At 40.8% G+C, this 27,995-nt stretch overlaps 1 protein-coding gene across 2 annotated transcripts in view; it reads right to left on the bottom strand.

The window, feature by feature from the left end:
* The window catches only part of CNKSR3 (CNKSR family member 3), a 62,533-nt gene that overhangs the window by 14,183 nt on the left and 20,355 nt on the right, over window positions 1-27,995 (bottom strand). For both annotated transcript variants that reach the window (XM_074862801.1, XM_074862802.1), the window contains exons 2-6: window positions 15,677-15,840; window positions 7,868-8,070; window positions 4,904-4,991; window positions 2,143-2,184; window positions 138-257 (exon numbers count right to left, since the gene is read on the bottom strand). In XM_074862801.1, coding sequence (XP_074718902.1) covers window positions 138-257; window positions 2,143-2,184; window positions 4,904-4,991; window positions 7,868-8,070; window positions 15,677-15,840 — 617 coding nt within the window. The remainder of the gene's footprint in view (window positions 1-137; window positions 258-2,142; window positions 2,185-4,903; window positions 4,992-7,867; window positions 8,071-15,676; window positions 15,841-27,995) is intronic.

The following is a 27,995-nucleotide window of genomic DNA, read 5'->3' as shown; positions in this document are numbered from 1 at the left end:
TCCTCCCCATGCTTCTTTCTGTTCCCCACAGATTGTTACTGGTTTTGAAATATCTTGCTATACACACACATGTAGTGGCTCGCAAGACTACCTATTAAACACCGGGGATATCAGGACACTCCAGAATCGGTTCTTACCAGGCCTTCTCCAGGTTTAATGTTGGTTAAATGAACCTCCTCCAGACACGCACACTGGCTCATCAATGGATCTGTAGTTGATCGGATGGCTTTATCGCAAATGCCATTTAAAGTCTTGGCCTACAGTAAGAACATACAAACAGTTACAAAGTTTCTCTCCTGACTTCTTCCTCTTTCAGTTTCCAAAAACGGAAAGGAAACGAGTTTCAAAACTGGGTTCACTAATAAAGCTTAGTTAAGAATCACCAAAATAGAAGATTCATTTGTATAGATCTATTCTACAGAGTGTTTATCTTCTTACTGTAACCTAGTACAAACAACCTGTTTCTATTAGTGACACCTCATCATCGCTAACAGATGCCAAAACATCCTCTGTTTAAAAAAATAAACACACAAAATAGAGCAAAAAATTGGGTGTGGGGTTTGTTTGCTTTAACCAAAATATGATCCATTACAATACTGAAACATTTTGATGATTCCTTGTGGGAACAACTGACAGGTTTTCATATTGTTCTTTATTTCTGCTATGAGAATAAAATTGGCCATGTGTCAGAAGTGCGGTGCTGGTCACTGACTTATCTGCACAAAGCTTTACAGTATAAGTTAGGACATCCAGCACTTAAGCCTTTCAGCATTACTTCTCTCCACCGTGCCTCTGAACTGAACTCTTCTGGAACGCTTACGCAGGCAAGGTTCATATTTCCTTTTGACCAAAACATAACTGATCCTAAGCCAACATTATAACTAAAGGCGAATTCTGACCTTGAGTGTGTGTCAGTAAAGTCAGAGGCAGAACGGCTTTGTCTTGTAAAACTTTTAACTAGCAGAATGGCTAATTAATTGGGGAAAAAAAAAAAATCATAATCCAAATATCTGTGGCCTCCCTACACTCAAATTTCATTAATGCCCCACAGTGTGTTTTGGGTCTTGACATTAACTGAAGCAATGCTGAAACTCAAAATAGGTTACAAAAGCTTAAAGGAGAGGGTAGTGAGGATTAGTACACAGTACAGTAGTTAGTTATACACAATTTGGGAGCCAGCAAGGTAAGCCACCTTTCACAAGGGGTTTGATTCCTTCAGTCAAAGCAGACATATGTAATTATAGGATGGAGGGAGCTGTGTCATAGGAAGACATTGGTTTGGATTACAATGGTCCCTGGAAACAATAGTTCCAACGTTTTTTGTTTTGTTTTACATCAGATTTATAGAGCAGCAATACAATAAATCAAAACAATGCTTAAGTGTGAATGTGAGGAACTGCTCAAACAAGGGAACCCCAAACAACAATACCTACTTCCAGAGTGGGTGTGCACAAATGGAAAAAGAAAGATGCAAAAAACTCCCTTTTACGTGGTCTCATTATTTATGGACAAAATTATTTTTAGTTATTGTGCTACTAAATGCCTAAGCATCTATGAGCTAGCGGAAGGCCTTATCAAAGAGCACAGCCTGGTTCATGTCAAAAGCAGGAAGGGATGATTAACTGTTACAAAATATAAAAAGCATTCCATTACGCTCCTCATTTGGTCACAAGGCTGCTTCGAACAACCCTGAAAACTCAAGCTCAAGTACCGAGACAGAACTTCAGCTCTGTGGCAGGGCAGTTCTTTTACATGAAGAAGCTTAATAAGGCATAGTGTCTGCTTATTGAGGCACTCACTGCACTTCACAGGCATAACTGTTTTATTTAGCCTACGATCATTCCACAGCACTACCTTTCCCTTGAAAATCTGAGCTCTAAATTCTCTTGAAAAAAATAGTTGTGCAATGAAACTTTAAGGAATACTTGACTCTGTGCTATCACACACACTACCCATCTGTTCAGATTTCACTGATTTCCTCTACAGTAAAGAATATTCACAAAATGGCTCACAACAATATTTACTTGCATGATATGCTTGTATGTGTGGGATTGGAAAGCTGTTGTCAGTACAGTCAGCATAGAAGCCACTGAAATAAATGTGAATGCATGCATCTGAGTTTCAACAAAAAGTTGTACTTACTACTGTCTGAACTTTATCTTCCATATCAGCCACAGTGGAATCCTAAAAACAAAACAAGAACAAAAGCCCTACATTAACCAATAAACATATAAACACATAATCTCTGAAAACTCTGCAAAGCTGTCACTTTAACCTCGAACTGAAATAGAGTTATTCATGCTTGCAGGGATTAATCAGATTATTTTCAACCAGTAGGGTTCAAATGTACTGTTAAACAACTATTTTCTGGCCCTGGTAGAAAGCACTAATAAACCTTGAAAACTACGAGAACATGGGATTCAGTTATAGCAGCAGACTTGTCCAGAAAAGCAGAACCCTGCACAATAGAACTAGACTCTCAGAAGGCCAGGCACATGAGTCTGCCCTAAACTGATAAACCCTGACTCAAGTGCTCCTCTGTCCCAGGCATCAAAATGGATCTAAAACATATTGTTAAAGATAGAATGAAAAGTGAGTTGTTGGGGTTTTTTTTAAATATGCTATCAATGACATTCCTGAGGGGCAGAGGACTGCACACAAAGCATTATTTACACAGCCCAGGTACAAAAGTCTTTGAACTAAAACAAGTTCATGTGACAAACAACAGAAGTCACCATTGTTTTCTGCAAGAAGAGCTGAACTGGAGAATGGTATTAGATTGTCAGGTTAAAAAGTTAAAACAGCAAGTAAATAGTGAAACAAGATTTACAATATCTATAAGGAGAAAAACCCCAAACCCCAAGCACTTAAACAAGCTTAAATACCAAGATATTTGCCCCTGACACCTCAACCTCCGTAACTACCACATAAGGCCCAAGAGATGCATCCAGGAGCTGTGAATTGAAGCTGTTCTGTACTTCTGATCATCCTCAGCACTTCTTCTGTTCCTTCCTACCTCTATTCTGTGCTTTTAAATACAGAAATCCAAAAAAACATAGTCCTCCAGATATGGACACACAATGGATGTATAAAAACAGCTCAGCTATGTTCTGTTTTATGTTTTCATAGTAAGTCTTAACACCCTGTTCACTGCTGTAATGACCACCAAGTACTCAGGCCACACTTGAAGCTTTTGACAGAGTGTAAAAAGACACTACAAAGTTTAGACTCTGTTGTTGTGCATCAGTGTAATTTTTCTCTGCTAAATATATCTGCATGAATCAATAGTGACTGCATCTCTCGCTTGCTTTATTATTCACCCACTTTCACACATCATTTATGATTATGCAGAGCAGCACTGGTTCCATAAGAACCACACTGGTCTCTTCTCCACTGTGAGAACTGACCATTTATTCCTACACTCCCCCAATAAGAAGTCTAAAAACTCACCTAAAGATTTTTGAATTGTATCTCTCTTTTCCACATCAGCGGACTCCTTCAGATCATTCTAACCTATCTGCAATGCCCCAGTACAAAACAGGTTGATCCTTCCCCCATTAATGCTTCTTCTCATATGCACCAATCCCATTCTTTACTATAGCTCCTATCAATTTGGCAGAGAAATATGCTGATGTTTTTTAAAAGGCTAGGGTTGTATTCGCCAACTTCCATTCCCCTGCCATCAGAGGCATATTTAGCTGACAGATTAGACACTGTTTTTAGTAGTTTTATTAATACAGTTCAGCAATCTCATATCTCAGTTCCTATAGCACTCTTAGGTGAACACCATCTGCTGCTAGAAATGCTTACTTGGGTTCTGTTCTACTTGCAATCTGCAAATCTGTAGCTGTAAATCACTGACTTTCTGCAATTGCACACACAGCGCCCAAACAAGAAGGGCATTCAGCAACAAGCCAAACTTGTGCACCTTGGAACTTACAATATCCAGCCACGATCCTTTCACAATGATCCAAGTGATATAATTGGATGTCATCATAGCTTAACAACTCACAGGATGTTTCTGTCCTTTGACATCATACACTCAGAACAGGGAGAGAATCACCCACGTCACAGGACATGGTGCTTCAGAGTTCAAACAATATACGGCCACAAATTAACAACTACGAGCAAGTCTGGCAGGAACTGAAGCGTGCACACGGTGTTTCAGAGTCAAAACAGTGGCATACTGTCAGAACAGTTTCAGAGACAGGCAGTATTATTCAGAGAGCAAAATGACATCATTTGCCAAGACTGCCATGGTTGCCACATTTCCTTTTAGTTATTAACAATAAGAGCACTCATCACACAGCTGAAAGTTTTGAAACAAAACATCGTGGTCTCACACTACTGGCAGAAGAAGCCTGGCTAGCAGGATTTGTATCATAAAGGTGGCAGCTCCTTCCATTACATGCAGCATTTCCCATCTGATAGCTAAAACACTCTGTATGGTACAAGACCTAAGGAGTCTGCAAGCATGGGTGTAACAACCAGTGGAGTCATTCTGTTTAGAATAACTGCTTTTCAGCATGTTGTTTGAAACTTGAAAATCTTCAAATGTGGACCAACTATTTCAAAAACTATCCCTCTTTCCATTAAAGCTAAAGAAAATATGAGTAGCCTTTAAACCAGTCACTTAAGATGCAGATAACAACTGCAAAATTGGAAGTGCGGGGGCGCGGGGGGGGGGGGGGGGGGAACAAACCAAAAAAAACCCCACAGAAAACACCTCAGAAAAATGGACAACTGAAACTGACCTTCATGGACCTTTAAAGTTTCAAGTAAGCTCTCATTTCCAGACCTGCCTTCCAATTAGCACTCTGCACACAGCGAGCACATTACTTCCTCAAACACCCCCCCTTCCTTCCCTTTTGGAAAGCAAAGAGAAAAAAAAAAATCAGCTGACCTTCTGAACAGTAGTAGTGAGATCCAAGCAGAGCTGAATGATTCTGTTCTTCATTGATGAAAAATCAGCGATACCTGTAAATGGGGTCCTGCAACAAGAGAAAATTCCCCTTAGATCAGAGGGGCCAGTCTTCTCCCATCCTACCTTATCAGCAAAGAATAGCATGTGAAAGCAAGAGCTGTAACTGACATCCACACAACCATGAGGATACAGTTTTACAATGTAAGTATTCCTGACTGCATAGTCCTGCTCCATCCTTGCACCAAAATTTGTGAATGTGGAAAGCAACTTCAGAGAGCAAAACCAGAAGAAACAGTCAGTTTTCCAAACTACAGTTCTCTCAGCTGCAGGCTCAAGTCAGATCACACTGACTGAGTTGTAAAAATCACACCCTCAGGTTTGCCAGTGAGTATATTCCTAACTTCCAGGTCCTTGATTACTAAACTCAGACTGGAGAGAGAAGAAATTTCTCTAAAAGAACAAAAATGGATTTTCACATTTTACACACAGAGGTGCAGTGAGGCTCAGTCTTAGAGAAGGATCATTATAGATAAGGCAGCTTTAGACCCTGTACAGTCATACCTCAGGCTCTCCAGACAACTGAAAGAGCTAGAAGCGGGGTTGAGAATTAACCCCAGCAGGTTTGGAAACAGGTAAGCCAGCCATCTGGCTGACAGTGAGTTACAGAAGAAATTCAGGGCAAGCTGTCAGCAACAGGGTGAAAGGAGAGGACCAGGTAAGAGGCACAAGCTGTTAACATCACTGCCTGGACACATAACCAACTCCTTGCTGGAGCGCAGGGATACTGAAGGATAAAAGTGCTCCTTCTTGCCGGTCTCCGTGCAGCTTTCCTCCTAAACTTCCTTCTGAGGAAAGCTGGCAAGGGGCTTGAGAGTTTATGTTCACCTGCTATCACGAACAGCATCCCTGCCAACACCTGACTGGCTCTGTTGCCTGTTTGCTTCCGCTGCAGCTGTCACAAAACAACTCTGGCTCTAGCCAGGGAAAAAAGAATTCAAGGGGAAAAAAAAAAAAAACAAAAAAACCCCACACAACCAAAAACAGGTAGAGGGAAGAGTCTCTCCCACTGCTCAGTTTTCAAATTGCAGAGCTAAGGCCACAATTTCCACAGAACATTAAAAATTCTTTTAGAAATCAACCTGCCAATGACAAGTATTTTAGAAGGTGGGAAGGGGAGAGGAGAAAGTCACATGTATGAGAAACTGACCTGAACTGGAAGACTCCTACTCTTGTAAATACCAGTTTGGATGCAATGTTAATTATTTCACTGGTTTTAACAAGAGTTTCAGCAAGCTGCTTTCTATCATTTACCAGAAGTCCTGGCTGACCAGGGAGGTCCCGACATATTGGAAATTGGCCAATGTGACACCCGTCTATAAGAAGAGTCAGAAGGATGATCCGGGAAATTACAGGCCTGTCAGCTTGACTTCGGTGCCTGGGAAGTTGATGGAGCAGCTCATACTGAGTACCATCATACAACACATGCGGGACAACCAGATGATCAGGCCCAGTCAGCATGGGTTTATGAAAGGCAGGTCCTGCTTGACAAACCTGATCTCCTTATATGACAGGGCAACCTGCTTATTGGATGAGAGAAAGGCTGTGGATGTTGTTTACCTTGACTTTAGCAAGGCCTTTGACACCATTTCCCACAGCATTCTCCTGGTGAAACTGACTGCTCGAGGCTTGGATGATCGCACGCTTTGCTGGGTAAAAAACTGGCTGGATGGCCGGGCCCAAAGACTTGTGGTGAATGGAGTTAAATCCGGTTGATGGCCGGTCACGAGTGGTGTCCCCCAGGGCTCGATTCTGGGGCCACTCCTGTTTAACATCTTTACTGATGATCTAGATGAGGGGATCGAGTGCACCCTCAGTAAGTTTGCAGATGACACCAAGTTGGGTGGGAGTGTTGATCTGCTCGAGGGTAGGGAGGCTCTGCAGAGAGATCTGGACAGGCTGGAGCGATGGGCTAAGGCCAACTGTAGGAGTTTCAATAAGGCCAAATGCCGGGTGCTGCATTTGGGCCACAACAACCCCCAGCAGCGCTACAGGCTTGGGGAGGAGTGGCTGGAGAGCTGCCAGTCAGAGAGGGACCTGGGGGTCTTGATTGACAGCCGGCTGAACATGAGCCAGCAGTGTGCCCAGGTGGCCAAGAAGGCCAATAGTATCCTGGCTTGTATCAGAAATAGCGTGGTCAGCAGGGACAGGGAAGTGATCTTGCCCCTGTACTCGGCACTGGTGAGGCCGCACCTCGATTCCTGTGTTCAGTTTTGGGCCCCTCACCACAAAAAGGCCATTGAATTACTCAAGCGTGTCCAAAGAAGGGCAACGAAGCTGGTGAAGGGTCTGGAGCACATGTCGTACAAGGAGCGGCTGAGGGAACTGGGGTTGTTTAGTCTGGAGAAGAGGAGGCTGAGAGGAGACCTCATTGCCCTCTACAACTACCTGAAAGGAGGTTGCAGAGAGCTGGGGATGAGTCTCTTTAACCAAATAACAAGCGATAGGACAAGAGGTAATGGCCTCAAGTTGTGACAGGGAAGGTTTAGTCTGGATATTGGGAAGTATTTCTTTACAAAACGGGTAGTTAGGCGTTGGAATGGGCTGCCCAGGGAGGTGGTGGAGTCCCCATTCCTGGAGGTGTTTAAGAGTTGGGTTGACATAGCGCTGAGGGATATGGTGTAGCTGGGAACTAGCAGTGTTAGGTTAATGGTTGGACTGGATGATCTTCAAGGTCTTTTCCAACCTAGATGATTCTGTGATTCTGTGAAGAGTGGAAGCACAAGAGTATATACCCTAGATTAAATTTGTCCACTAGAGGCCTTTTGGCAACACCAAAAACGGGGTGAGCAAGATCAAGACGACACCCAAGCCTTCAGAAATTGCCCTACAAGGAGAAGCAATTCATTATAGCAGTGAAGTAAAATATAAAGATTTTATTCTTACCTGTCCAACCATGCAAGCAAGGCTTTAGCAGCACCAATAAGCTCTACCACAGAAGTAAGGAATTCATTGGGGGGCTTGTAAGAAGTGTTTCCATCATAATTTGAACTTTTTCTACGGCTGCTGATGTAATTTTGCAGATTGTTGGATGATGCTCGCAGCTTGAGAACCAGGTTCTTCATATTGTCTGTTTCAAGGCCATAGTTCTGCAAAGAATTATTAAGCTTGATAAATCTCCCTATTGAGTCCTCCTATTATACCACAAGTTACAAACTCATGTGGGATGAAAGGTCTGAGGATTTGCCCAATTTTATTCTGGTTTTTGGCAAAAATGACTTCTAAGATTTGTTCTACACTACAGCCACTAAAGAATACATTTGTGTGTGCCAAACCCCCTCAGTTAGACATTAACGAGATTTGAGGACACATTTCAATCAGAATCAAGTCCCAACGTCCTATCAGATGTCATTCACCATTAAAATATAGCTAGACTAACAGGACTGTGTTGTTTTTCTTTTTGTTAAAGGAAAGCAAATGATGTTTTTTCTTAAAATGTTTTCTATACTATGGTACATAAACACCAAAGTAACATTCCATTCACAATTAAAGATAAGTTTAATCTGGCAAGAGATAAAAACATCCACAGGAAGCAAATGTAATTTCACACTCAAAAGATGGAATAAATATTTGGATCACAAGTTTTCAGTTACTGTGCTCCTTGGTTACAGCAGTGCAATTATTTGCAAGTTTGAGGACTGCATTAACACTACACATAGTAATTAAAACCATTCTTAGATGTCATGTTTTTCATTCAACAGCATCTTTATAAAAATTTTTGAAATCTAAAAAAATCTCTAAGTCGTGCCTGTAACTTCAACTTTATAAATTCAAATACAACCAAACCACACTTTGTAAGATTGAAACCCAATTGTTTTAAGCAACATATTGACCATCTCATTCCAAACATATCAGAAATGCTATATATGTTCTGAAGGTAACTCAATTTTGTAATCAAGATCATCATCTTCTTGATGTCAGTGTGCAAATATGTGAATTATGTAGTAACATGTTGCTGAGTATCTTTGCTTTTGAGTTATCCCATCTTGCAAAACCCCTGTGGACATCTTCTGGAAGTTAAGTTCCAGGCAATGCTTAGCTCTTTTAGAGTGAAAATTCCTACTTTTCTTTAAAAAAACCCAACAACAACAAAAACAACCAAAAAAACCCACACAAAATCAAACCCATGCATTCGCACCCCCGATACAAAAAAGCCTGCCTTTCTTTATTCTTTTGCTGCTGCAGATTCTTCCTATCAACCTCAAAGTTCCATAGTTTAGTCAGCTATACTATCTACTCTTTCTCCTTTCCCCCTCAAAAAACTAGAGTAACTAAAGCAAAACTTAATTCCATTCAGTTCCAAGTTTCTGGGGATTCCCCACGCCTCCGCTCAGGATCACGGCATCACCCAGGCTGGAGAAGAGGTCAGGAGGTCTCAGTCCAACCTCCTGTTCACAGCAGGCTCAGCTATGAGCTCAGGCCAGATTGTTCAGGGCTTTATCCAGTCAGGTCTTGAAAAGGGCAGAGACTGCACAACCTTTCTGGGCAACTTGATCCACTGACTGACTGTGCTCAGGGTGAGAAAGTGTTTCCTTATGCCCAGCCTGAACATCCTGTTTCAACTTCTACCCAAGTCTCTCATTCTCCTGCCATACACCACCGTGAACAGCCCAGCTCTGTCATCCTGTCAACCATGTTCCCACCCCACAGTAGGTGCTGGGGATCTGTTGTTAAGCCTCCCTGAAGCCATCTCTTCCCCAGGCTGAAGAAGTCCCAGTCTCTCCTCACAGGTGAGTACTCCAGCCCTGACCAACCTGGTAGCCCTCCACTGAGCTTGCTCTGGTTTGTCCACATCTTTCCTGTACTTGGGGGAGGGGGACATATGTAGATTAATGAGTGCCAAGTAAAAGGTGACAATCACTTCCCTCCCTCTTCTGGCCATGCTCCCATTAATGCAGCCCAGGATACTGATGACTTCTTTGCTGCCAAGGCACACCGCTGGCTGGCTTGTGGCTCCATTCCCTCCACAGTCAAGCGTCCATAAAACAGGCTGGAAAATCTTAGATAAAGTCATTTACAAAAGATGAAACAGAACCTATGCCCCAGAGAAACCCACCAGTGTATGGAGAGGTTTCAGCCACTCAGCTACCTTTAAAATACCGACCACCTCCTATGGGTAAGATCCCAGTGGGTGTAAATCACACAAGTGCCTCCCCCCTCCCCGCTGGCTCTTGGCAAGGAAGTACCATGAAAGTGCAGCCAAAAGTAGAGGTTAAAAGGATATATCCAATTAAAAAAAAAAATGCCACTGTTGCAACAGCAAAGGATATCCTTAAATTTTCCACGATCACAGAGAGGAAAAGATTTGGATTACTAAACAATGTTAAAGTACTTGCACACTGTCATGTGTGAACTTATCACCTTTTAACACAAAAAAACCCACAAACCAAGAGCATCATGCAGATGCATTTCTTGCAGTTAGTTTTCTTCTCCTCATAAGACACTGCATATTAGTCTATTTTTGGAGGAATACTTTGTCACCAACAGATCTAGATGTGGGGTAAATTCTTGTGAACACAAGAATTTGAAAGTATCCATGTGCCAGAAATCTCCCCCTTTAACAGGGGAATTAGAGGATGCTGACCCCCACCTCCTTCCATAAAGCGATGGAAAAATACAATTTTTTTTTTTTTTTTTTTTTCCTGTACAGTGGTATAACCACCTAATCACTCTGGTCAGAACTTGAGAGAGTCTTGATATATTTAAGTATCTCCAGGTCTTTATTTCTGTCATTCAGGTATAGAAACTGTGCCCACCACCCATGGGTGTCTGTGATTAGAGATGACCCCAGCATTCAAGAAGACACCCATTGATATACCAGGTCAGATTTTGGCTTTGGCCCCAAAACATTCACATACTCCTTATCACACCTCTTTCACCTTATTTATACAGTGAGTCTATCTGGTGTGACTTTTCCAGTTCAGCTAGTTTTTAAATAATTCTCTCAAGTAGTTCTCAGTTTTGAGGTGGACTTCAGCAACACAGGTGTTGCCTCTGGAGACACAGGGGCTCCAGTTTATGACTGCAACTAGTCTCCCCAACAGCCTGTCAAGAGCACATCACAGCCGAGTTCTCCAGTCACTACACTAAGCTTTCCTACAACCTCCCCCACAGACTCTATGGAGTGCACCTGAGTTATCTAAACCAGCAGTTTGTGCTCTAGGAAAAGTTCTGGCTAAGCACTATGCTTATCCAGCACAACAGGGAACATGCAGCTCTTCAACACAGGCAACCAAATTCTCCAGCTACGAATCAGACCCAAGGGATGAACCTCCCCAGAACAAAGGGTTGTCACAACCCAAACACTTCTGCTCCAGGGGCAAGCCAGTCTCCTCATCTGTTTGCTCTAATACACATTATGTCCCTTCACCAGATACAGCAATGTTTCTATCCAAACTGACTCTATCTTGACCACCTCACACATAACCACCTATTTCTGCTATTTTTCTGCTCCTTCACTTGCAGCGTCCAGTCTGTTGGGATGGCTGGTTTGGGGAACTACACAGTTCAAAAAAATCTCTTCCCTTTTTTACTGTAGCATGCTCTCAGCTCCTTTAGCTCCCTGAAGTAGCTCACCTCAGGGTCAGGTGAGTGCAAGCACAAAAAAAAAAATCACTAATCCGAGGACATGAGGGGGTGGAGGCAGCAGCTGACTTGGATTAATCTAACTTGTCATGGAGCTGTAGCCCCAATTCAGGACAGATAGGAATGCTGATAGCATGGCAGCACACCAAACAGCCTTCACAGCGACACACAGTTAAACTGCAAAACGTAGCCGGCTTTTTTGAAATATTTCTACAGGATTGAGACTACAATATTTAACAGATTATTATTTAAGCAACCAAAAGGTTGCAGATGTTGCTCATGAACCAAAGAACACATTATATTTTCTTATTACTTCCAATTTGAAACACATCAAAGTTGCTTTCATCAAAACACAGGCTGAAGCCAGAGGTCAAGACCACCCTAAGTCAAACACTCCCAGGTTATTACTCATTAACCTGGGGAGCCACGTGGAGGGCTGGAGCAAGAGACAACATGCACACGTGCACAAGAGAACACATGCGTACAAGAGCGGGCTCTTTTCAAACTCCCTTACATTTAACAAGAAAAAGTACACTGGCCAAATAATTGCTCATGATCAGGCAGTCAACATAAAAAAAATAAATAAATAAAAAAGGCTTGACTAACTGAAGTCAAAAGAGCACAGCAGTTCTGTCAGAGCTGACTTGGGCTGATCAAGAGCTCTGCTGCTGTCCAGGGGCAGCATTGCCTTCCCCTTCAGAACCATGTCCATGTCCTGCAGTGTGATGATCTGGATCTGCTGGCTAATCCAACTGAAAACCAGCTCTGGGAAAAAAAAATTAATAAAAAACAGACTGAACACCTGCTCAAAAGCTGATCCAACTCACTGCATGCCTATATAGAGTTAACACAAGGTACTGTCACAGTCACCCATTCTTGCTCTCTACCTTTTAACAAAAATGCATCCTAAAGAATCCTTTGGAGTCCCAAATTTCCTAGTAAACAGCACTAGATTTAAGTTGAGGCCTCTAGAAAGCTGAAATCTTAGGAAGTGGTGCATAGAAGTGGTGCTTTTGACAAAGATCAGCCAGAAATGGTAAGTCTTCATGCATGCATCTTCTATTTTATGTTATGATGTTATATTTTGTCGCCCTGCAAAACGCTGGCAGAACATTACTACCATTGAAATTATCAAACGCACAACACTAAAAACTACATTCTTTTTGTTTTGTGGTTTGGGTTTGTTTTTTTAGATTGCTTAGAACTAGTATCTCTTCATTCTAACCTCAAGAAAAATCAGCTGCTTTTTTGCTTCCAAACTCTCCCATCACACTTGTGTAAGTAAAGATTCAGAAATCTAATCCAAAGGACACAATAAAAGTGAAAATATTTGCATACAGTTTCCTGTTAATGTTTGCACTGTTTTATATTTAAGCCCAAACAGGCAAGTCTACTCATCAGGGAACGATGTGTAAGTATTCAGTCTTCACCACCATGCTAGATGCTTTTTGTCCCAATTATTTGGCTGAGAAAGCTTGTTTTCTGGATCCCTGCCCCTGTTTTTGTGGTTTTCCATGAGTTTAAAAGCATATTTATGTATGTTCGTGTGTGTCATCATCATCCCCCTCCCCCCCAAATACCTCAGTCAACTAAGAAATGTCTTCTTCCCATCCCTTTTCTCCCCCAAGCAAATACTATCCTTAACAAAAAGATAGAGGCACTCAAGGTGATGTTTTTTCCCTTCTGGGGAATTCAGTTACTTTGATAAGTCCTCTAAATTCCTTAAATAAGTCTTCAACATCTGTTCAGAAAATTCTATTAGACCAGCTCGAGAGCAACAGAAGTGTGCTCATGGGAAACCTTCACTTGTTATCCCTGTTCACCCTCTCTCCTGCTGCCTCTTCAGCTACAGCATTGTCACAGACGTGGCCACTGCTATGAGGAGATGAGGTAACACTGCCTCATCACCAAAGCAGCAGAGAAAGATGCATTTATTTCTCTTGCAGCTATAACGGTTCTAGAGTTCGCTTACTGCAGCAACAAACGCCATAACTTGCAGTCATATTTTCAGCTTGGCAGTGTAGCTGCCAAAGAGGGCTCTATCCCTATAAAATCTTAATTAAAAAAGGGTATTTGGTGTCCTTTCTCAAGGAAAGGACTACCTTCACACTGTATTTTTACCATTGATCTACTGAGGCTGGAAAAAAGGTCTGTATGGTCAATGTTTGAAAAGAGTTACTGCAGGAGAAAGATGTTCTGCCAAGGGATAAGAAGGGAAATTCTTCATGAGAATTCCAAGACTGGGACCAAAACCCCCTCTAAGCCCTTCCCCCTGCCAACATGGCCAACTTTCAAAGCCTGACCTCAGGCTGGCCCAGCCAATACCACATTTCCACAGTGTGAGTTGAAAGCATAGTGGGGAGGGGTAAAGAGAAAAAAAATCCCCCAGAAATCCCAAAAATAGTTCCTTTGCTTTTTAATTCAAGGCCCCAAAAGTTAGGGAAAAGTCACCATACCTACATGCAAAAAACATCCACTAAATGATATCAATACACAGACCCACTTTCAAAGAACTAATACAGGTGGAATAGGGAAACCTTTATTCTCTCTCACAAAAGAGACACACAAAGTAAAAAAATTGGCTGTCACTAGAACTTAAAACATGCCATGCCCTCAGGAACAAAACCAGTGATTTTATACGACTATCCCAAAAACTCAAGGGAAGGAGCATCAAGGTGACAAAGGGCATACCTAAAACACAGGAATTCTTCCTCCACCTTTTAAAAGGGATCAAGGACATTTCAGCTGCAATATGTGAACTCTGTCTAATGCATTAACTTGAGCTGCATTTCACAAAGGATTTCCAGAAACGAGTCTGAGGTCAAAACTTTTGTCTACAAAGGAAATTAGAAGGAAATTGTAGGAGATAAAACACAGCTTTAGGTTCTGGCGGTCATCCAGCTTTGTTCATTTTGTTCTAATATTTTAAAAAGTAAGAAGAAAAGAAGTGCCTTTAGGGGCTGCCACATCCATTACTTCAGTCAGGAGTGTATACAGTACATTTACTAACTTACCAGACCCCTTCACTTGCCCAACAGATGATCCCTTCCCACAACATGAACTGTATTCCAGGCTAACTACATTCTTCTATTAGATTTTCAAGTTAAAAGTTAAAAAATTTTGATAGATCAAATACAGAAGAGGAAATAAAACATTTTCCAAATATAAGAGCAACTCTTTGGGAAACATTTCACATTGTATGAAGTGATTTCATTAAATACACTTCTTTTGGTACAGACTATCCAATTTGTTCTGGTTGTGGAGTATGAATGATCCCTGCAAGACCTCTCTGCAGTAAATAACGCATACATCACACAGGCAATAAAGACTCTCCATTTTAAGAACAGTATGCTCAGTGCTGCAAGTCTTGCATATGAAGGGAAGGCAGGCCAGTGCTGGCCAAGGAATTATGGAGCAGCCTTTCCCACTCTTCTCCCTGATGTAATCATATATACCTCTGGCACTCATTCACTGCGTTACATCAAACACATCTTCAAGACTGTGTCCAAACTACAGCTTTTAAATAAAGCCTGCACTAGCAAAACAATCTGAAATACATTTATTCTTTTCAGAGTGTGTTTGTTTTAAAAGTATCTGTGCAGTTATATATCAGTAGTAAGACAGAGGAACAGCTTGAGTTCCGAATCCAATGAGAGTTGAACTCGAGTTAACAAAACATCCCTCATTTCAAAAATATTATTCACTTTGTATGTAGACTAGAGAATTGCCCTAAACCCATTTCAACTGATGTGACAGACCATTGCAGCTGTCATTTCAACAGTATATCTTACATCTTCTATGGCAAATTCACTCTACTCAACAGCAATTTTAATCATTCTGTTCACTAACAGGAGCCACAAGATCTACCAATGATACTCAGAAAACTTCTTTCTTAAGAAATTCCACCAAATGAATTAGCATTGACTCTTAGGAAAAAGTTAAAGAGCTATAAATACAAAGTTTGCGAGACTTAAACAAATACCTACTGTTTTCTTTTACCATGATGTGTAACAGAAAGCAAGAGACACAGGTATTCAGACTCGCCTTAGTTATTCACTCAAAAGAGCACTTTAGGAAATTCTTTGTGTGTCTGTTTACTACTTAACTAACCAGTGCACACAGGAGATCCACAGCCTCTAGAACCAGTTCCTGGTGTCCGATCCGTGAGATACCCAAGTCTTCAAGGTCCTGGTGAGAAATCTGTAACAGCTGTTCACCATTTATCTTCTCCCGTTCAAATTTATGGACATACTGCTGCAGGCAATCGTCCAGGCCTACCAAATGCAAAAGAAAGAGAAGGGGGTGCAATTAAAAATTTCTGTCTTTTCTTCCCCTTCCCCCAATTAAAAACAAAACAAAACACAGAAAAAAACAACCCCACACAACAAAACCAAACCCTGCAAATTGCCAGTTCATACAATATGCGATGCCAAATTATGAAAGATACTTGCAGTGTGACTTAAGTTGTACCACAGGGGAGTAGAAACAGAGCATGCAGGTTATGTTGGTCTTTGGGTCACCTAAGTCAATGCACGACCCACCTGCTCCTTGTGGAACAAGTGCAGCAGGTAAGAATGTCCCTTTGGTGTCTGCACAGGCAAAGCTATCAGGGAGCATGCACAGAGTCAGCTCTCAGTGTAACACAAAACCCTGAACGACAACCAAAGCAACAACAAAAAATAACAACTGACCAAAAAAAATAAACACAACAAGACAAGGCAAGAACAAAGATCTTGCCCAAAGCCTAGTTAAACAAGCAAACAAACAAAAGCACAAAACCCCCCAGTTCCCTATCCACTTATATATAAAAGGCTGAATGAATGATGAGAGGAAAGTGGAACAATCAAAGGCAAAGCAATCAAAATGATGTTTGGCTCAAGTCTCATTATTCCCTTGATTTATGAGACCCGGCAGCTTCCAGAATCAGCCATTCCTCTCCCTTGCTAAGGATTAATGGCACACACCAATAAGAAATCTAATTCACTTTTGCATCTATGAAGTATTTTTAAAACAGTTTAGAGTATTTTGTCCCAAAATCCTCATTTTAAATTGTGATTCTATGATCCTGTTCTCTACAGTATCTTTTCCCCTGGGATTACGGAAAGGATTTCTGGTTTTCATTTTGCATTACTTAACTAAACTTCATGTGTTAATCCTGTTTCCTTGTGTATTCTGCTCACTTGCTCTGTTCTTAAAGATCCCGTGAGCAGTCACAATCTGGGGAAAAAATTTGGATGGATGTATTATTTTAAAGATGATGCAGTGCTCCTGATGCCCTGTTCCACTTCAACATATTCGCTAGAGCAAAAGGAACAGATCCAATTAGAACAGTTTTGTAGAAATATGCCACATTCACTGAAAATAGTTGACACTAGCAAAAATACAGAATACACATTCAACATGTACTTTGTAGCATCCACAATAGCTACATTGTTTGACCACTCAGTTTTAAAAAAATTGTACCTTAAACTGTATAAAGGATGTTTATCCACTATGCTGGCTCAAAAGGAAGCCATTGAGATGGACAGGATGTTGAATGCTGCAGATGAGAAACACGAACAGCATCCTGAACTACAAGGAAATGAGAGCCAGAAGACCAGCACTCAGTTCCACTCATGGAGCTGCAGTAGCAGACTGGAAAACAAGCACTCCCAGCACACTCTACTGCAAAGAAAACATTCAAGACAAATCACAAGGGGGGTTTCTAGAAGTCGCATGAAACACGTTCATGTCATAACAGCACCACAAGCAATCACTGATGCCTTGCAGTGTCTAGTCACAGCAGATCTGTAGATTATGGACTCTCAAATGCACAGGCTTACTTAACACACATCACTTGCCTTTATAATGCTCACTCTGAAATTAATAAGGACAGACACTCTGGCACTTAACAGTCACCCCTTTACATGACTCGGGCAACCTTAATTATTGCAGTACATCAAAATCTGGCTGAACAAGCTTGACTCCTCCACGTGCAGAGCTACTAGTGTGCAGCTTGCTTTTTAAGCACAATTACGAATGGGAAAACCCACATGCAAGATGAGCAGAGTCTCCCAGGGCTACAGTTGTTTGGGGTGCACTCTTGTTTCTTCCCATCTGTCTTGGCAGGGCTGCATAAATTTTGAAAATTGAGCCCAGTGTTCTCTTTCCCACAGGCACCAAATTCTCCCTTAGGCTATACAAACTCTTTTCCCAGGAAAAATAATAAAAAGATCTGGCCTTCATTGTTTAACAATTTATTTTTTCAAAACAAATTCTCAACCAACGCTGACATACACTGCACATATTTGGCATTCCCAATTTTTAATGCTGTCTTGCAGACCACTGTTTCCCATCATTTGCCATTGTAAGCCCATAGTTTCCATTACAAATTACACAAACACCTAAAATAAAACACTTTACTCAGCATGCAATGAAGTTTTTATAAGTTTTTTGGATGCAGTGTTGCTTTTCCCCTACTATCCTTTCTATGTATTGGCTAAACTGTCTAGATTCTCATTCTATGCTAAAATATGAGACTCACAAATGTATATATCACCCCCAAGAAATACAACTACGGCTTTCAGCTTGTCTGTGCTTTGTTTTAATTCATGCTTGCCTGTTCTTGAAGGTCTTCTACAACTTGAACAGCTACCTCTAAAGTATTCTTTTAACAAAAGTCCTTAAAAACAATACTTCTACAATCACACCATAGACTAAATTTTATAAAGTATTACAAAATCTCACAAATATTGATTCAAAACAGTCAACACAGAGGCACAGTCACTCAGCTAGAAATGTATTTAAGTGACTAAAACTATTCAAAGCAAGACAGACCCACACACTCACAGCAAGCATTTACTAATGGTTTACAATTAGATTATTAACATTAGTATTATTATTTTTAATAAGAAACAAATGAAAAAATCTTAAACATTTTAATTGAGATTAAACAATAGGCTATAAATGTGGTTTAAATTTTCCATTGTATTAAATGTTTAAACATCATATGCAAACCAAAAATATTCCTATTTCTGAGAGGGAAAGGTAAAGGGAGGAAAAAAGGACTCATAAATCAGTTCAATAAGATAAACTAAGTAACAATTGAAGTTTAAAAAGTCAGCATTCAAATGCCACTGGTAATCTACTACTCATTTTTTCATTCTTCTAAATATCTCAGCTCTTTCTGTGTATTTTCCCGTGAACTTCAGAGCCTCACATAGACTTGATATCACCCATTATCAAAGTCTGGATATTTTTGAGAGGTTAATTAAAAACTATAAAAAGCAGTCTATATTACTCAGAAAGACCCTTTCTTACATGCCAGGTCATTTTCAACAGTGCAATATTAGCAGGTTCAAGCAAGAAAATAGTTTTCTTTATTTCTGAAAAATACAATGAAGACTGACATTGGAAAAGATAAATATAGATATCTCCTTTACTCACTGAAGAACCCTTCTGAATATATTCATTTTATGCTCAAAGTTGTTTAAATAGCATGTCTCAATTGCATGTGAGAAATCTTTACAGTATTCCTTGCACATACAACAAAACCATGCACAAAACATAACATCCTTCCTACTTACATAATTGTTCGAGAATAAGGGAAGATGGAAATAGAAACAGAAATCGCACAATGTTACCCAAGTTTTACAACAATACTAGCAGTGATTTGGGGGGGGGGGGGGGGGGGGGGGAGACTAGTCTAGTCAGTATTATTTGTATTGTGAAAACCCTTCTGAGGAACTGCAGTGTAACTTGAACAAAACTCCCTCCCAAATTTTGGCAGGTGTAGAGATGTGCAATAGATCCTAAGAACTGTCTAGACTTTTCTGTCTAAAATAACCTACCACCACCACAAAAAGCACCCCAGAAGACATTTGATACCTTGCATTCATGCAAAAACATTAGGACAGGGCTTACACTTACAGATTTGCACTGATTTCAATCTGAGTCTGTTTCCAAGATTAAGAACGTTATTTTGAATAAGAATTGAGGGGGGAAAAAAACAACTTTGAGGGGGTTAAGGGGAAGACTTGGATAACTATCAGTTTACTATTCAGAGAAAATTAACACTTCTACTGTTGATAGATGTCAGCCATTCAGTAATGACATATCTGACTCCCAAGCTCGTAGAGATGTGTGTTTTATAAGTAGAGTCGTTAAGTAGTTTCATGGTTTTCTGCTCAACTTCTGTGCTGGACATTACCAAATAATTTACCTACCATAAAGCAATAAAAACAGTTAACTAATGTATTACGGCCACGGGTTCAAAACCAGCTGACTCACCACCTCTTCTTTCCTTGCACCATCCCACTCTTTCTCCCTCTCTTCTCTTCTGAGACCACAAGGGACAGGTAAGATAGACAGGGCAAGCAACTGAGGAAGGAACAGGGATAGGGAACTGGAAAGTGACGGGGATCATTTTCCATTAGTTCAGGAACTTGCACAGATTCTCAGGATAGCTCATAAAATGATAAAGCTGCCACGAGGAAGCGGGAGGAGCACAAGACACTTGAACAGAGGAAGAACACATAAGTACAAGACCTTCTCCTTCACACAGCACTGCCATGGGGATCATTGCTCACTGTCTCAAGGAAATACAGCCTTGTTATTATGAACATGTACTCGTCTCTTCTCTACTGGGTGACTAACAAACTGACAGTGTCTGGTGTCTCAGGGTAGCACCAAGTTCAACTACAACCCTCACCCCATCGAGGGGCTCCCCTAGACCTTGGATAGCTGGCTAGGCAGGACCGCCAATATCTTTTTTGTCTCATTACCTTAAGAAACACACATTCAAATGTTCTAAGAATATGACCTTCCCACCTAAGAAAGTCACTCTTATTTTGGTCTCCCCCTTCAGGATCTATTCAGTTGCCACTTTTAGTTTCCAAAGATTCCCTGCACACACCAACTTCAGTCCATCCTCCCAAGCTTTGAAAGATCATCAATTCTAGGAGAATTGTTGACATACCCCATGTGCCATTATACTATCATTTATATTCCACATCATTTTATAACTGTTATTGTGAAAACTGCCTCCATTTCCTCCATCTATTTCCAGGACTGAAAGAAATTAATAAAAGAAAAGCCAGGAGGGAATCAAGGCAGCAAACAAACATTAGAAAAAGAGAGTTATTTCCTAAGTGGGTGAACCAGCACCTGAAAAGGCAAATGAAAGCAAGTAAAAATGGTCTGCAAGACAGCTGTGAAAAGCTGAAGCAGTACAGTAGGACAGGTACAGGGTGAAAAGGAACAAACTCAAAAGTTCTAGGAGAAGGAAAACAAATGCACAGTTTTCTTTAATATAGAATATAGTGGGAGGGTTCAAGTGTAACACCACAGTTGCCGTTCTGCAGTATTACAGACAGAGCCAGGGATTACTTTAATGGAGAAGTTCAAGGTCCTTTAAAAGGATAAAAAAATAAATCTAGAGCAGTCAGTGGAAACTTAATTCAGTAATAATTTGAGCCTAGGTAGAACTGACTTTCTAGGGCCCACATGCCTGATGGTTTCTTAGCTATCATGATTGTTTGCCTTTGCATAAGTTTTCAAAGCACAAGCTTAGTTTTATCAGTTGGTGTGAGCCACTTATAGGGGCCAGAAAAGATCTCAAAGGCCTTAGTTTGCCAAGAAAAAATAAAAGCCTTCAAGAGATCTTTGAATTACTGTCCAGTGTACAAAGGTAAAAAAAACTTCCTTGTTCCATTTTTTATTTAAGTAGTTTCACAATCACTCATAACACTGTCACCTTCTGAAGTATCAATTACTTCTGAAACAAACAACCCCCACCAAATAGAACTGAACAGCAGGAGCTGCTTATAGTTAGCATCACAAACTGTCTCCTGCATAAACCAGCTTGTTTATACAAGAAGTTCTCCTTGTGTAGTCAATTTTAAGCAACTCTTCCACATTTCTGTTAATCATCTGCATCCTAACCAAGGCAGGCACAGTCTGTGGCCTCACCAGGCATTAGGTCTAGCTTTCCTGAGGACAGGCATTGCCTAGAACAGCCAGAATGGTACAGATGTTTCTTGTCTGTCCCCACCTTCATGCAGGGGTGGAACCAGACAAATTGCTGGCCTCTGTCTGCCAGCAGGGATGCAAAGGACAGCTCTCTCATGAAGGTCACAGCAGGACAGAAGGAAAGGGCAAAACCTTCAACTTTGATAATGAGTGCTTTACAGTCCCCCTCTGACTGACAGTTGCACAGAAAGCCTTTTGCAACATGCTCCTATTTTAGTATTTCCAACTAACATATTTAGCCTGGAAAAACAGACTACATACACATGCATTCACACTACCTCAAAATAAATCCACTCATTCCATTCAAATCCATCTATAAACCTTTTAGCTTCTTTTGAATGAAAAACTGAAAGCTCTGCCTTGTAATAACTGGTGGGTAAAATTGAGTTGTAAACCACCCTGACCAGAAGAGCTATGGAAACTGTGCTTAACCTTTAGTCACTCCATACAGATGCAATCTCAGATTGACAGGCCCTCTGCTGTGCTACACTTTTTAGCAGTCCTTCCTACAAAGCCGCTGATTGAGACCATTCCAGCAGTACCCATTATCATGCGCCAGACTGTAAATTTGAAGACAACTATAAGCTTCACGACTTCACAGGGTATATCATGAAGTATGTTAAGGAAGAGTCTCTTTTGACTCTTTTGTCACAGAGAGTCAAATAATGAGAAATATTTTGTCAATAGCTTTTGTCCACACTTTTTCTGAACCCTTACAAGAACTCCAGCAGGTTTGCAAAGCAAGACACCTCTCTACAGAAGCCAGAAAAACCCAGATTCCCTCACAAAATATTTTCAGGAAACTAAGAAGACATGGAGTAAGAGTGGAGTCTTTAGAGAGAAAGAGATTGTAGGGAGGAGAAGGACACGATAAAGCCCTGTAAAGCAGAAGTGGCACAGAAAAACAGGAAGAGCACTGATTACGCATCTTCTTTTCCAACACAGGAACTAGGGAGTGCCAATGAAGCTAGCATGTAACAGGTCCAAACAAGCAATAAAAGAGTGATTCTTCACACAGCAGTATGCAATGAATGTTCAACATCCATATGGGTTCAGGGGAAGGTGAACAGGTTCATGAAAGAAAGTGCCACAGAAGTCATGTCTGACTCTGAAATACTCAAACAAATTGTTGAAGGCTTCAGGAAGCCTACAGAAGGAAACACACAATATGTCATCTTTCCTGTGATCCTCCTTAACATATCCCTTTGTGGCAAACATTCAGGATCAGACACTGAGCACAGGACACAGGATTTTCACAGCTGTGCCACACACAGCACCAAAATATAGATGGCAGCTTTTTTCTAATTACTTTTATCCTAAGACTTAAGAAAACTGTTATCTCTTCGCTAATGAAAGCTACTATTGGTGTTAGTATTTACTGTAATAGTGACACAAGGTTTTTCTTCAAAATGCAAAAACTCTATATAGAGGAATAGAAGGAGGAAGGGGGATAGAGGAAAAGGATAAACAATATTGAATTGTGACATCAATTTAAGCCAAAGATATACCCTAAGCTTTTACAGAGTGGTTAAAAAAAAAAACAACCAACCAAAAAAAAAAACCAAAGCAAAAATAGACCCTAGTAATACTAGGAAATAGATCACAGTGAATCACACAGCTGCTCTTGTGGGTTGTAATCCAGCTTGAGATATTAACAGGGAGTGGGAAATTGCAAGAGGGAATTAATTTAGAAATTGTAACTTCAGTTGACAATGAGTGAACTTGCATCAGAACTGCAAACATATATCTGAGTGAATGGTAGCATACAGTAGACTGAGATAAAAACAATTCCATAATAAATGAAAAGTTAATGGTATTTAGCTCCAAAAGTATTTCAGCTAAAACTCAAAGTTGAGTTTTCTTTCTTTTTAATAGCTCTTTTTCAGAGAACTCATGAAAAAATTGGGGTGGGGGAAGAGAAATCTATTTCTACTATTTACCATAGGGGGTTTCTTATTATGACATAGCTTTAAGGCTTCCAATTGAAAGCAAAATTAAAATGTAATGCTATAGAAATTGAAAAATAAATTGTGCTGGCATTCGACATTTCTAAAAAAAAGAAAAATAAAATAAAGGACACAGCATAATGACATACAGGTTTAACCAGAAAAATCTCTTTACAAAAGAGATACAAGCATGAAAACATAGGCCAATCATACTTAACTACACTGAAAAAATACATCACTATGCCACAACCACAGAGAGACATAAATTAAAGCCTTTTCCAATTTGACAGGGAATTCCCTCTAGACATGAAAAAGCAGAGTACAGCAGGAAACAAAAACAAAACAAAAAAATCTATTGTATTACATTCCCACCGATTTGAAGGCACATGGGTCAGAATACCCATGTAGTCAGGTTTTTCACCAGCAGAGCTGGACTGGACATCTGTGCATAGCTGTGGGCCCATGGCACGTACTAGACCATAACCTAGCGGGGCTTTGCTGCCATGACTCTCACTAACGTCACCCACTTCCCTGAGAACACACAATTGACTCCACCTCTGAGTGTTAGGCCATTAAGTAGTATCTGGCTTGTGTGGCTGAAATTTTAACTCACCTGGAAGGAAAAGGGAAGAGATGAGATGCCCTTGTTCAGCACTTACCACTCAGCCCCAGTCAGCCAGACTCCACATTGCCACCCCAAATACTCATCTTGGAAAAAATGGGTTTCCCACAAGGAAGAATAGAAACCACAAACAAGGGCTCATATTCAAGACCTCAAACACCTGGCAGCATGATATCTTGCTGGCAGTATTTCAGCTGTAACTCTTTGCTAATCCCTGCCACCACCAGAACAGTACTGCTGGCCAGAGAAAGATGAAGGATGAAAAAAAGAAAACTGATGCACATCATTTTTTCCTGCCGACTTCGGTGTACATTCTCCATCTGCATCAAGGATTAAGTTCCATGTGATGACGTAGCTTAACACAATACAACACTCATGCTTTGGTTTTCTCTTGAGAATCAATTGCATCACCCACTGACCAGCTATGCTTGGCAAAAGCAATCTTTCCATGCTTTAACAGATTTTGTTTGGCAAACTAAATAAATGAGATGGAAGCAGAGCGTATCCATATGTTCTCTACAGATAGACCTGGCACTCTAATCTTCAACAGAACATGTGAAGAAAGCCAACATTCAGCAAATGCATGTAAAACACATTAAAACAGACAACACACCTGCCCTGGGCAGACAAGCCCAAATAGCTTCCTAGCCAATACCACAAGATGTCTTCAGGGACACTGCTGACAACATCCTCCCCGACTTCACAGTAAAAACAATATCCTACTTGTGGCAAAATGCAACTCTCATTCATGCCCTAGGTATACTGCAGCATGAGCAAGGCAACGTGAACCAAATAAAATGGAAGTATATTGTAGCTGTAATGATTGCCACACTTTCAGCAGGCACTTTTATTTTTCTATTTATTGCTCAAGTAGCACCTAAGAACTACTACAAACTCCAAACTGAAACAAGAAAATATCTCTTTACCCAATATACTAAGACGTGCAAAGGTGTGCCTGTTTGTCTGTTGCTTGCATTTAAAACAGCTGTAATTAAATGGGTTTAGAATGGCTCTCCACTGACACAGCAACACTTCCAGCAAGTATGACCCAAATCTTGTTATTCTTTTTCACCCTAAGTTTTTACCATTATATCTAGCAATCAACTTATCTCCACAGAAAAAATATTTTAAACCCACAGAGCTTGGCACTGCATACTGTAGTAGGCTACTGCAATGGCAGAAAAATTCACGTTAAATTGTTACTAAAAAAGATTGTTCTTGAACGCACTCATTCAAACTCTTGACAGCCATCGCATCCAGTGAACATACCCTAGTATTTGTCACAACCTAATAAAATCACTTTGCTGGTGAAGACATGACTGACAGTGTCAGCAAATATGAAGCTTTTAGCACGGTAAAAGAATAATCACTCAATGTGACTTTAAAGTTACATGCATGCATTAGGGAAGGCAAGAAAAACAACTAAATGGCTATGGTGAGAGAGAGATGCAACAGGATTTAAAAGGTCTAAAAACACTGCCAGATCCTTCCTACACCCTAGAGAATTATTTTGTGGCTTTTTTTGTTGCTTGCAACCAATGTCCATGACTAATCAAAAGGTGTTGCTTAAACTGAGCATCAACAGAAGTTAGTTACCTTATTACACCAGCGTAGAGTGGCTTCATTAATTCCACTCAAGCAATGAGTGGAGAACTGTTCCACATACATCAGGATAAATTAACATGTCCTACAGGCTATTAGCGACATAAAGCATCATCCTCATGTACTGTGTCAAAACTTCGACAATGAAACTTTCACCAAAGTTTAAATGCAGGGACTCTCTTCTACCCTGCGCTTAAAATCTCACTCCTCTTGGATGCTCAGAAGTTGTTTCCCAATGCACATGGGCTCAAAGGACTACTAAGTCTTTCTCCAGCAGGAAACAAAAGTGGTAAAATCATAAGTGGAGAAAACCAGATGATTCCAATATTCTTCTTTCTTACCCCACTAAGGCTTTTTCTTCATACTAAGTACACTTTAAGACATGCTGGCCAATACGTTTTAAATTATACTTAAACAGGAATTTGCAACTTCTGTAGTCAAGGTAGGTCTGTTTTTCTCTCTCACTGAAAAGTTAATTGTTCATTCCACTGATACAAATAACAGTTTTGCTTAGGCACAGTAGGGTTTTGGCAGGAATGAAAGCAGATTGGTATCTGGCCACTAAAAGCTGCATTTGAGAAGAATCTCCCTCCATACAGTGCTAGTCTTTGTAGGGAATCAATCCACTTCACCACATGTCCTCTCCCGTGCAGAGCAGATAGGATGACTACCTCAGAAACGAACCACCCATGGGCATACCACAGGATTTGTGTCTTCTGCAGCTAGGTGGCAACAAGGACAGAGGTAGGAGACCAATTGCCATTTCATCTTCAGGCTGGTCCAACACCCTGACTCACTCTCTCAGTAAGGAGGCCGCATGCAGGAGGACAACATGACCTCAGAACATTCACTTCACTGAATACCAGATGGCACAAACAGACACACAGTTCGTTACTGCTGACTCACTTTTATCCAAAACTGAGGTAAAGCTCCCCTGCACCACCAGAAACGTATTTGTCCCAGGCCTCAACCACTGCAATAGGCCCTTTATAAGATCAACATCAGCAGCAGCTTCAGTTAGTACAGTGGGCTGTAAATTAGGAAAAGATGTAGGAGGACACAACCTGGTCTGCCATCTTTATTGTGGAAGTAAAAAACCATCTGCAGAGGACAAGGGCAGAAAGTTGCAGAGGGATGGGGGACAAACAGCAGAGGTGGCACAGCTATGCCCATCTGTCAGAGCCCTGACTTATACCTCATGAGCCCCCCCACGCTGCTCCTCACTGGACCAGCTGCGGACCCCACTTACAGAGAGGTGTATTTCCTCACACCCTTTAACAGCTCCAAAGAGAAGCCGAAAGAAATCTTGTTTCTGCTACTATCAGATACAGATGTTTTCACTAAACCAACGCAACCGCAGAGAAATACATTTCCCAGAATTTCCTAACTCACATAACCATGCTGAATTTGTTGGGTGGTTTCTTTTTTATACCACTGTTCTAACATGCACTTTTTGCAGGAGAACTTTTACTCAAAACAAGCCTTTAAAACACTTTATCATTTCATTTACAAAAATATAGTAGCACTGAACCTAAAATAGTCTCAATGCTAGCTATGGAGTCATCCACAAGATAACGGGAACCAGATTTTTTTTTTTTTTTTTAAAGGGAAACAATTTAATTTCATTTTATTGTTCTAGTGAAATACATATTGTAGCTTAATCCATAGCAGGAATATGGAATCATTTCAGTCCCCAGAGGCAAAAACTCTGGCTGTGGAAATTACAGAATTAGGACACAGTCTGTAAGTCATGTTGTATGGCTGAAGACCGCATCTCTAGTGTCCTTCTCATCATCCATCCCACTCCTCTCTTCAACATCCCTGATCCCCTTCTTTCTCACCTGCACCATACTACCACCACCTCACCAGAAAACATTCCAGATCTTATCCATAGCAAAAGTGGTGACAGAGAGCCAAACTAGAGGTGATGAGGGGCCCCCATCGGGTGTTCTGGCTGTGTCTGAGCATCTTCTAGGAGGCACAGCAGTCCACCAGAGAAACGCTGCAAATAGTGGGCTAGACAAGCTCTATGTTCTGGACCAACACACACAATCCCTGAGACATTAATGCACAGCCTGAAAACAAATGACACCACGCAAAGCACAGGTCTTGGGAAACATACTATGTAGGTTCCATATAGGAGGAACCAGAAAGATATCGCAGAACTGTATTTGGCACCATAGACTTAATGAATATAAGAAGGCACTTTAATCACTGATGGGATGTTGGACAAGAGGCATTGAATGCCACA

Source organism: Strix uralensis, chromosome 3, assembly GCF_047716275.1.
Source record: "Strix uralensis isolate ZFMK-TIS-50842 chromosome 3, bStrUra1, whole genome shotgun sequence".
In the NCBI taxonomy this organism is placed as follows: Eukaryota; Metazoa; Chordata; class Aves; order Strigiformes; family Strigidae; genus Strix; species Strix uralensis.
Note: the sequence above shows the minus strand (reverse complement) of the source record. Positions and strands in the feature narration are given on the sequence as shown.